General features: G+C 32.6%; 1 protein-coding gene across 3 annotated transcripts in view; it reads right to left on the reverse strand.

The window, feature by feature from the left end:
* LOC143239615 (puratrophin-1-like) overlaps window positions 1-12,190 on the reverse strand; it is a 148,250-nt gene that overhangs the window by 62,929 nt on the left and 73,131 nt on the right. For all 3 annotated transcript variants that reach the window (XM_076480894.1, XM_076480893.1, XM_076480892.1), the window contains 5 exons: window positions 11,601-11,783; window positions 2,325-2,445; window positions 1,397-1,496; window positions 1,168-1,263; window positions 328-444 (listed from right to left, as the gene is read on the reverse strand). In XM_076480894.1, the coding sequence (XP_076337009.1) occupies window positions 328-444; window positions 1,168-1,263; window positions 1,397-1,496; window positions 2,325-2,445; window positions 11,601-11,783 (617 nt within the window). The remainder of the gene's footprint in view (window positions 1-327; window positions 445-1,167; window positions 1,264-1,396; window positions 1,497-2,324; window positions 2,446-11,600; window positions 11,784-12,190) is intronic.

Genomic DNA, 12,190 nt, shown 5'->3' on the forward strand with positions numbered 1-12,190 from the left:
AAAAAATAATTGGTTAATTCATATAAATTAAATAATTATAAACATAGCTATTCATATTCATAAAACGATTTCCTTTAATATAATTCATTAATTTCATTTTATCGCTGAACTAAATCAACACCATATGTAATCGTTCGTTTTCAGTTTGACATAACTTGTATTAAACGTGGAGGTAGAACAAGTTACTCATACCTCACAATGTTGAGGATATTATAGTTTCTACAAAATTAATAGTTTGCTACAATTTATATATATATATATATATTGGTGTAGTTCTTATGTGAATTAGTAAGGTTTATGCGCCAATAATTATTGTGATAGTCTTACCATTCTGAAACTAATCCATTCCTGGTGGTCATATTTGTAATTACCAGAATACCGAGGAAACAACTGGTCCCTTTGAATATATCTGTGGAGGTGTTCCACGTCTACGGCCACATTATACTGAAAAATCAACATATTCACGTCTTGACAAAAATTAAAATTCAATTAATATAAGAAACCTAGTATTCAATAAATTTATGAAGTTTTATAGATATCATGATACTTTGAAAAGTACGCTTTTATATAAAGAGGGATCGACTTCCATTCCGTAATTAACGTTTCTTTTACATATTTTATTACAGAACTTATACAAATAAGATACTGTCTACTGTACACGGTGCCTCACAGCAAAATGGGTCTTTTCACACAATTTTCCAAATGTGTTGTTTTTGGAGACCTTCTTTTAGGGATAAACTTTTTTATGGCATCTGGTAAAAAACTAAATAATTCAAGGATAAAAAACATCTATCTGAATTGTTTTAATCTCCTTATCTGACTGTGTAATATTAACAGAAGTTTTTTCTTCTTTACTTCTCGTACGTCACGTTTTTACATTCACTATCCCGATACCAACAGCTTTTTTTAAAACTATATTTATTGTCTTATATCCAACGCACAATACTTAAGGCTATGCCGTGATTGGCAATGTGTCTATACCACAGAGAAAGATAAAAATCAAATTTCTGTAACCAATTACATGAATGTAATATTTTATCCACGAGGAACTATGTCGCATCCATAGTTGCTATAGTAATAGCTACATGCAGCACCTACTGTTAAAAAAATTCGACCAAAATCTTTCTTTTGGAACCACTTCTCAAAGTGTATTCGATGTTATCTTACCTTAAAGCCGCTAGAGGGAAATAACGACTCGCCTCTGGAAATTACTTCATTGTTTGCATACACAACAACAGTGCTTATAGCATTGGGAATATTCGCCTAGAAAAGAAAAGAAAAAAGACACTCATTATGTAACAAATACAAACAATAATATCTTAATAACAAAGTGAATTAATATTTTATTATGATTATTTTTCCTATTAATTTAAATAATGAACCAATTAAAACTTACCTCGACTAAACAAAAGGTTTCATCTAAAACTGTCCAATCAGAATTCTCTGATTTATGACCGTCTATTAAAACACAAAATCCTAAGGCGATGACTTCTTTCCTAAACAAATTACAATAATAACAACAATTATTAATAAACTTCAGTAACATACTAACAAAAATATCCAAGAGTTTCGATTTATAACAATAGGAAGTAATGACAATTTAAGCAAACTTTGACATATAGAAATTTAAAACGTACAGAACCAATTCAGGTTTGATAATAAAACTACTTTTTTTCTGACGGAATTATTAAACAGTATATATAATATAATGTAACGAAAGAGAAGGTTACAATGTATCTTAAAAATATGGAAGTTAGAATGCGAAGTGTAGTTTAAAATATTTAGAATTTCTTCCCCACAGTGTTACGTTATTTAGCAAGTAAAACGATCTTGCTGGAAACCAGTCAGTTGAAAATGAATTAGCCTCAAATTAATATAAGAGAAGTTTATCATTCTATCGCAGAAAATATTTTCTTTTAAATAAATAAAGTGAACGCATACTTTTTATACATCTAATAATTTTCTCGAAATGGACAAAATATGAACAGAGGTTAACAAAATAACCCTAAACAAAAGTATTGACCTTTTCAGATCCAAGTACATCCAGTTTCATTCATGTAAATATTTATTTCAAAAAAAATATTTTCGACGATTCCATCCAGAAGTTATGCACAAACTGGTGTGACGTGCTCTCTTGTTCTCTCGTGGCTTGAAGGTTTTGTAGGTTTAAGTTAACAAAAACATCTTGGTCATATCTATTCTTACATATTAAAGCAGTCAATTTATAAAGATATGACGCATAACAAAAGAAGAAATGACATGTCCTGTACTGTTGTGTCTTATCGCCGAATAACAGACAAACTAAAAAATCACAAATGTTTTACCTTGGAACACTATGAAAGTAAATTAACAGCCTGGCTAGTTCTGATGGTACTACTTTTGGAAATTCCCTGAATACGGAGTGAAATATCACCACCACACTCCTACCGCTGATATCACGGGATCCTAAAGAAATGATAAAGTAGACGAGTTGGTATTATTCACTCCCTTCATTGAAAGAATATTTTTACACGGTTTTAGGGAACAAGAAACATTTGGTCCCCTGCCTCCATTTTTCTTTCCTTTTATCTACAGTGTGTTACTCACTGTCATATGTTACACGAAATCTATTTAAACGGACCTTATGTGCTTTAGAGAATACAACATATTTTTGTTTTCTGCCTTAATTAAGAGTCTTAAAACTATTCATAATTTCAAACTGACTGCAAAACATTAACGAATTTTCCCGAGCACAATAACTTATTACTGGATTAGTAGTGAGCCTCAGGTGAACACTTACCCGTTCTTGCTGCTTTTACTATTAATTTAAACTTGTACAAAGAGTAACAGCCCGAAATGACATACAATTTATTACAGTTATAATGAACCGCATTTCTCTTCTCGTGTAAACTTTTGTAGTCTAACAGCCGACGTGAGGATATAAAGGATTGGTAAAATAAAAAACTAACAGGCGTTTTCACTATCATGAAACTTTATATGGACATTATTAGTTGAATTTTAAAACTGCAGAGATTTCAACGAGAAATTTTGTAACCATTTTTTGCTGTTGCGATTTTAACCACACTTGGAAAAATCTCCGGTGAGACAGCGATAAATCTTTGAATTAACAACGCTAAAATTAGAGGTTCGATTCCCGTCGGTGGACACATTAGATAGCCCGTTGTGGCATTGTTATAACAAAACACACACACACTTAAAAAGAAAAAAGTATTTTGTTTGTTGTGATACGCTAGTCACCCCCTCTGGTTTTAAAAACAAAAGGTTGGTGATAAAAGAGGGAGTATTAATTTAAAAATCACTTTACAAATTAGTTTAGTCCAGAACTTTCAACCAAACCATGAGTACTAATGACCTCCAGTGTTCCACCTCGTCTTTTCTAGTATCATCTCTTTAGTTTGGTTTAAATCATTTTCACAGTATGTACATTAGATCCATTAAAAAGTATTAAATCTTTATGCCCGTAAGTGCCTTTGAAAGTTGAATAAAGATGAATTGTAAGGTCAAATATGGGGGGGGGTCTAAAACAACAAAGTACTAAACGTATTCCTGTTTAATTTAAAACGAAAACGTTTTGAATAAAGTCGCTCTTTTTTTTAAGTGAGTTCAGAGCTGGAAAGGGCGTCTTTACCAGCATTTAACATGAGGAAAAATGCACTTAAAAAGAGTTTGTTGAAAATGAAATGATAGACCTCATGACTGTCCATTAAGCACATGGGATACATGGAAAATGTTGATCCTGTCACATGGGAATTTTTGTTTTACGAAAAGTGTGATTTAGAAGAAATATGTTTGCTTTTGATGAATCATACTTGCATATGTATAGACCATTTTTAGTGTATAACATCACAAGTTGTATGATACATAGTACATTATATTTAAATATAAAAAAGCCAAATTGCTTGTTACTTGTACCTTCAGTTCAATACTGCATGTTTGTAATTCAGTGAAATATCTTGCGTGAGGAAATTTTCATTTCGAGAGGTAATTAATGTCGGATAGCTTTACTGTTCTCGTGCATCGCAGGTTTTTGTAGTATATATATATAGATATGAAAGCATTTGTATATATGCTACTAATTAAATTCATATAAAAAAAGTATTGGCGCCGTTCCGGAACCATCGTTTGCCCCTACGTCATTATTAAGAGATCAGCTGTCTTACCAGTGAATCACACTGTCATTTCGTGTTTGTTGCATCTAGGGTTCCTATCTGGAAGCTTTCAGGTCGTGTACAAGTAAAACACAGTTTCAAAGTGTAGGTGCACATCAGAACTGTTAGTTTGGAACACCTCATAATCACTAGTACTACATATCACTCTTACCCTTCTCGTAAACACATTTGTCTTACCCTAAGACCAAGATAAGCAAGTAGAGAGGTAAACATAATCCTAGTTCAAAGTTAGCATGAGACCTTAACAAGCACGTGGAGAGGTAAACATAATCCTAGTTTAGAGTTAGCATCAGACCAAGATAAGCATGTGGAGACAAACATAATCCTAGTTTCAAGTTAGCATGAGACCAAGACAAGCACGCAGAGCCTAAACAGAATCCTAGTTTCAAGTATCGCCAGAGCTTCAAATATTTCGTTGCCACTTTGAGTCACAAATTTATTTTATTTATAAAACATGTACAGATGTGAATTTCAACAGCAATATCATATTCACATTTAATTCAATAGTAAAAGCAAAAATACCCATAGAGAACCAACAACAAACGAAGTACATAAACCTGTACTTTTAACTTATCCAATACGGAGCGCACAGTTCGTAGATCTTCCCACGGCGTTATTTACGCAGAGCAAAGAACTTTAATTCGGTTTTTTTTTAATTTCGTGCAAAGCTACTCGAGGGCTGTCTGCGCTAGCCGTCCCTAATTTAGCAGTGTACGACTAGAGGGAAGGCAGCTAGTCATCACCACCCACCGCCAACGCTTGGGCTACTCTTTTTACCAACGAATAGTGGGATTGACCGTAACATTATAACGCCCCCACGGCTGAAAGGGCGAGCATGTTTGATGCGTCGTTTTATTAACTACGCCTAAAAAAAAACCAAGAGTTTAACTAGTATTAGCATGATAAATAATCTTTATTCGTCCATATTTAATGAAATGGGTTTTCTTAGAGTAAAACTATCATTTAGATTGGGTATGGCCTTATTCTTCGAACTTAAAAATCACAACTGGAGCTAGAAGAACGTTGCTCAGAATCTTAACAAACACAACAAAATAATCATCAAAGACTGCTTTAACATTTTGCTGACTTAACGATGCTTTTAATCCAAAGTATTATACCTATGTGATTATGAATCATCCATAACGAAGACTAAACATGTGATCTCACTGTGAGGATGATACAAAACAGGTCAGACTGGCGCCACTCAGTACGACACCAACAGAACACTTTCGCCAAGGTAATCCATATTCTACATGGATGTTCCTTTGAGGAACGACGTTAGATAACATGAAATACGATGATGTAAAATGCACACTAACGCCGCTGCTTAATGTGCTGATGTTATAAACTAATGCAATTAAAAACTGCCGATAGTTTACATGTTTACATTATCCCCCAATTATATTTATTCAACAAATTTTCAACGTGATAATAGAGTAACAGGACCGTCGTTATTTTATTTCATTTAGCATGTCAGCCACAATCTTCTTACACAACATCAGTTAGTTGTTCCTTTTTACACAACATCAGTTAGTTGTTCCTTCTTACACAACATCAGTTAGTTGTTCCTTCTTACACAACATCAGTTAGTTGTTCCTTTTTACACAACATCAGTTAGTTGTTCCTTCTTACACAACATCAGTTAGTTGTTCCTTTTTACACAACATCAGTTAGTTGTTCCTTTTTACACAACATCAGTTAGTTGTTCCTTCTTACACAACATCAGTTAGTTGTTCCTTTTTACACAACATCAGTTAGTTGTTCCTTTTTACACAACATCAGTTAGTTGTTTCTTCACCGAAAATAGCAAAACGTTATATTGTCAAGAAAATTAAACAATGAGGGATAAAAATAAAGACAGAATATTGTTTATACTATTGTTTGAATATTGTTTATACTATTGTTTGAATATTGTTTATACTGTTGTTTGAGTATTGTTTACATTATTACTAAATGGATTTATTTTCCAATGTATCAAAATTACCTTATCGAAGCACACGTTTTATTTTTATTGAACTTTTATTCTCTGGCTATATATATATTCATCTCAAAAACTTCTTAGGCATCTTAATTTTACATATAAAAGCAGCAGCACCGGCTGACATCTTACGTATTCCTTTTAAAAGATGGTGACGCAATTAACATACACACATACCAACTACATTTTATTTTACAGATTTGGTGAATTATGATCAAACTCGGCTATCTGTGACGTAGGCCAACTCTAAGCGGCCAGACATTTAGGTTAACAATTATCTATATATATGATCATTAATAAGCTGTTATCAATGTTATTAATAACTTGTTCTCCAACCCAAGACATTTGTACTGAGTCGGTCATGTCTGATGTTTGTCTGCGTCTGTTCATATGACTGTTGGTCAGATGTGTTGCTTAAGCGTTTGTCAGTCGATTTGATCGTCCGTCAACAAAATTAATTCTTCGTTTAACATACATTTTTTTCCATCTCTTACATAGCTACTCTGTCCGTGTGTGTCATGTTCAGCATCACTTATCCTCTCATTCATCTCTTCATTATGTCCCCTTTCCATTTAATTTAAGCCCGAGTCAAACACTTGTCCAACTAATTAACTATTACTTAACTACTACTTATCGATCATGTGTATGTTTGTCAAACACCTCGCTTCATAACTGTGCAACAATATGATTACACTTGTCTCTCTCTGTCCGTTTATCACTCCCATCTAAACACTGATCTATGGTTGAATTAGTTTTTCACATGTTATGCACATTTGTTTGTCTTTCCACCGAGCTGCAATTTTACTCTTTCCTTGTACACATCCAACTTGTCTGTCCGTTTATCTGTCCCACTGTTCCAAGCACACCTTTTAAGGTGCGACGGGGATTCGAACACTCGACCCTCATATTACGAGTTGAACGCTTTAATTACTTGACCATGCCGAGCCTGGCCTTTGTCACAAACATAAGATAATAATTAAGAAATCTTTAAAAACATAGAACTTATATTTAGTGAAAAAAATGATTTAAGTTGGTTTTTGTTTACTGTAAAAACGGGAAATTTATACTCACGACCATGTGTGTGTAACTTCTGATCTAATGAACTAATTAAAACGAAAACAGTTGTGTTTTAATTTCTTCACAAAACCATATTTACCTTTAATTAGTTTTTAATCACATTATGTGTTTGGGGACAAAGTGAATTGGATTATTTTTGTTTATTGCTCAGTTTTGAGTTAAGATAAAATTCAAAGCAAATACAAAAAATAGTGAAAAATGCTCCTCACGACTGTTTGTTAAACAAAAACAAAGAAAAATAAGAACAAATTTTAAAAATGTAAAGTTTTTCAGCATAAATGAAAATAATTTTCATCAAATTTAAGATTAATTTCGTTCGTCAAATCGCATTTAAGCTGCTTAATAGAAAAACTCGTAATCTGAATAATAAAAACTATGACTAATAAATATTATTTATAATACTTTAACTTTTCTTTACATAAAAGTAGTGTAAACGTAGTAAGTAAAATATGTCGCAGGATGCCACCCACACCCACATATTTCACAAAATTGGGAATGTACACCAACATAAAACGAAAGACAACAGTACGAACATGTAAACCGTACCTACATAACTAGAAAACATGGTGAGTACTACACCTACATAGAGGTGAAAACACCCAATCTTCCAAGACCATTTAAAAAAAATGGTATGGAAAGCCTGTTTACTTATTTTTCCACACCCATTATATTTTTTACAGTCTCAGGCATTTAAAGGAGGGCAGTTGTTTAACTATACACGGGTTGGCTGCACAAAACTGTGTAAGCTCCGTTGAATGTATAAAAATACCATAACAGATACACTCACCACACAAATAAATAAAACACACCAAAGAAATCCAGCTAGTTGTGTGGAGGGAATAATGAAGCACGATTTCCTTTGTTAATTAATACTCTTCGTAGAGAATGGTAAATATCCTTAATTAATCAATAGATACACTTCATGGAGAATGGTAGATATCCTTAATTAATCAATAGATACACTTCATGGAGAATAGTAAGTATCCTTAATTAATCAATAGATACACTTCATGGAGAATGGTAAATATCCTTAATTAATTAGTAGATACACTTCATGGAGAATGGTAAATATCCTTAATTAATCAATAGATACACTTCATGGAGAATGGTAAATATCCTTAATTAATCAATAGATACACTTTATGGAGAATGGTAAATATCCTTAATTAATCAATAGATACACTTCATGGAGAATGGTAAATATCCTTAATTAATCAACAGATACACTTCATGGAGAATGGTAATTATCCTTAATTAATCAATAGATACGCTTCATAAACAGTGGTAAACATTCTTAACTAACAGAAACTCTTCATAGGGAATGGTAAATTGTTTTCATGTCTGTTGAATTATTTATCGTACTTAGTTGTTTTTTTCTTTATGAAAATACTTTTATTTGTATACATCTATTACGAGAAGGCAGTTAAAGTATGATAACTTGTCTGTTATTCCCAAATTCTCTAAAAATCACCCATTAGCAACAAAAATACATAAAAAAGACACTAATCCTGTCGCTTAACGAGTTCAAATAAACTCTGCCGTTTTCTTCAGGCATTTGACAATAATATTCAACAGAAATAACGAGTAAAAGCAAACACATAAAACAGGTTCTAAGACTTTACCATCATTAAACATTATTATTAAGTACCTCAATACATTATCATGACTTTAGTGGTACCATCATTAAACATTATTATTAAGTACCTCAATACATTATCATGACTTTAGTGGTACCATCATTAAACATTATTATTAAGTACCTCAATACATTATCATGACTTTAGTGGTACCATCATTAAACATTATTATTAAGTACCTCAATACATTATCATGACTTTAGTGGTACCATCATTAAACATTATTATTAAGTACCTCAATACATTATCATGACTTTAGTGGTACCATCCCTAAATATATATTAAGAGATTCATCAGAACGTAAACCCGATTCTTTTGTTGTATTTGAGAGCGCCCTTGATAAACTCTTTTGTTGGTCGTTAAGCACAAAACTACACAATGTGCTATCTAATCTGTCCACTCCGCGTATCAAAACTCGCTTTTTAGTATTTAAAGACTTCAGATTTACCGTTGAGCCAAGATAAGATTTAGAATAAAACATAGAAACTTAGCTATTTTCTACTGAGAATTTTTCATAACCAGACGTTTTTATCCTGTTGAAATGACACGAGTTTCTCTCATATAAGCAAAGAGAAAATAACAAACATAGTGTGATTATATTCTTACCCCTCGTTGAAAAATATTATATTGTGTCCACCCTGAAACATTACCACGATTAGGGTTCGGTTGTTATAGTAAACGGTTCAGTTAAACCGTTTATTTATAAAAAAAAAAACACCTCTAAATAAAAATGTTCCGTTGTTAGGATTTTTTTTGAAAGAGTGAAAACTTAATAAGCGGCTTTGAATTCACAAATAAGACTGGAGTCCCACTTCTTCAAACAACACTTAACTTCAGAGGCAGGTGTGCCACACTTGTAATTTATCCTCCTTCACTTTTGATTATCTTGCGATACCTCAGACTGAGCGTGACCTAGTGGTTAGCAAGCCTGAATTGTGAATTCGAAGAACGTTGGTTCGCAGTCCTTTGCGCTGTGGCCCTTGTGGTCATTAGTGTGCGATAAAATTGATGACTAAATTCATTTTTTGGTAAAACGAGATAAAGGTAGCCAATGAATTACTGATAGGTGCTGTTGGATTCCCTCTAGTATATCATTTAAGATTAGAGATGGCTGTGCATATATAACACCTGTGAAGCTTTGCGTGAAATTCTGAATAAAGGAAACAAACGTACAAGAAATTTACATATTGTTTCATCCCATTCTTTTTTCGGATTTTCTGCTACATGAGAACTCATTACGAATTATCTTCTATAACTTTTCTAAACATGTTTATATAAAACACGAATGATCTATTGCACTTTGAACCTAGAAAGCGTGTGTCTAAATAGTGGCAAAACTATTTAAAAAAAGTCACACAAAAACAAAAGAAACAATTATTATAATTACAAATGTATGAAATTATACATAAGAGGGAGCCAGCGTACGGGCCTGACCCATTTCATTCAGGATAGTTCAACGGTAAGTGATTTCAAACAAAATAAAAACAAGCATTTCTACCTGTGCTTGATTACATATATATGAAAAACACCATCAATGAAATGTTACTAAACATATTTCGCTACCATTTCATTTTAACACATCACTGTTGTGAGTTCTAATACATAATACAGGATAACTGTTAATTTCAATATTGTCTTCAGTATAACTTAGTGTGAATTTTAATACAGTATCACTCACTGTTAATTTCAATACAGTATATAATACAGTTTGACATGAATTTTGATACAGAATACAGTTTAACTTATGATGAATTCTAATACAAAACGAACTTTAACGCCTTACCTAAAAATGTTAGGACTAAAACAGGTATTAATCAATTTAAATAAACTTTATGCAGTTCCCAGTCACTGTGATAAAGCTTCAGTAATAATAAAATATCTAAATTACTGATTACTATTACTGAATAGTTTTACTTGGTAAAACTTTCTAATCAGGGTGGCCATTCCACAAACATTAACTTTCACTGTGAAAACGTATTTCAAATCAAGAGCTGTAACATGAATTATGTAAACCTGCAAGATATATGATATGGTAGTGGAAGTATTAACTCAGAATTACAAAGGCACTAGTTTGTACTGAAGTTTATTTATGTATATGACTTTTATCCTGTTGTAGCAGTATTAAGTAGAGGTTATCTAGTCCCTAGTATTTACCAACGCTTATATCACTTTTATCGTTTAGTCACTCTAGTGGCATCATCAGACCTGAGCTACACAAAGTGATTCTATCAAAGAACGTGTTTGTTTCGAAAAAAATCTTGCAAGGAAGGCTTTTCTTTGACAAGACTGTCGTCCTTTATAGAACACGTTCTTAATTTCAAAATTCACTTTTTTTGACAAAAGGATTAAAAACTTTAATGATGTTAAAACTAGATAATATAAATCATATTGTACAATGAACAGTGTTGCTTTTGTTGATAATAATGAAACATGCCATTTGGATTACATTGTACACTGAACAATGTCTACAAGTGTTTACTGTATTACTTTTAGTGTTGATGATACTGAAGTATGCCAGAACAGATTAAATTGTACATTGAACAACGTATACAAGTGTTGACAATACTGAAGTATGACATAAAGGTTATACTGTTTACCACATATATTACTCAATATCTTTAGCAAAATAAATCTTATTTCTTTTTTATCAATGTATTCGTTGGTAAAAGCCTTTACGAAAAAAAAACCGTGCATCATCTTTTCCCACATATACTGCTGAGTTTGCTACGATTGACTCACCTGGTAAACAGGCTATTTCAGAATGCAGTAGGTCGGGATCCACCTGGCTGATGCAGTGTGGCTTAGAAAGTGTGTTGTCATAATAGCCGTCGTCAGGGTCTTCCTCTTTAAAAGAGTTTGCTGGATCTCGTTCTATTGGTTCTTTATTTGTCGATGGCAGGGAAGTGACTTCGGGAGAGTCGTCTGGTAAAGATAAAGAACTGTATTAGGGTTAACATAAAATGGCGTACAAAAGCGTCACAGTTGTAACAAAACTTTCAACGTGCTATAACTTAAAAGAAACGAAAAAGCGTAAGCGGCTGAAGAAGTGCACATTTATAAAGACATTCAGTTTGTAGCTAGTTTCACCGGATCAGTGAATGCATCACGTATGTAACAACAGTGTATTGGCAGGAGAAAGCACTACCTATGTAGGTGTGCCTAGATTGTTCATAGAGATGTTATTTTAAATATCACATCAATAATCAACAGAACTTTACAACACCATACAGTGTTTCCTGTTATAACAATATCTACATATTGACTGAGTCTGGGAATGACTGTAATTATAATGGCAAAACAGTAGTGTCAACCAATTTAACAGAAGTGAC

This window comes from Tachypleus tridentatus, chromosome 13 (genome assembly GCF_004210375.1).
Source record: "Tachypleus tridentatus isolate NWPU-2018 chromosome 13, ASM421037v1, whole genome shotgun sequence".
Lineage (NCBI taxonomy): Eukaryota > Metazoa > Arthropoda > Merostomata > Xiphosura > Limulidae > Tachypleus > Tachypleus tridentatus.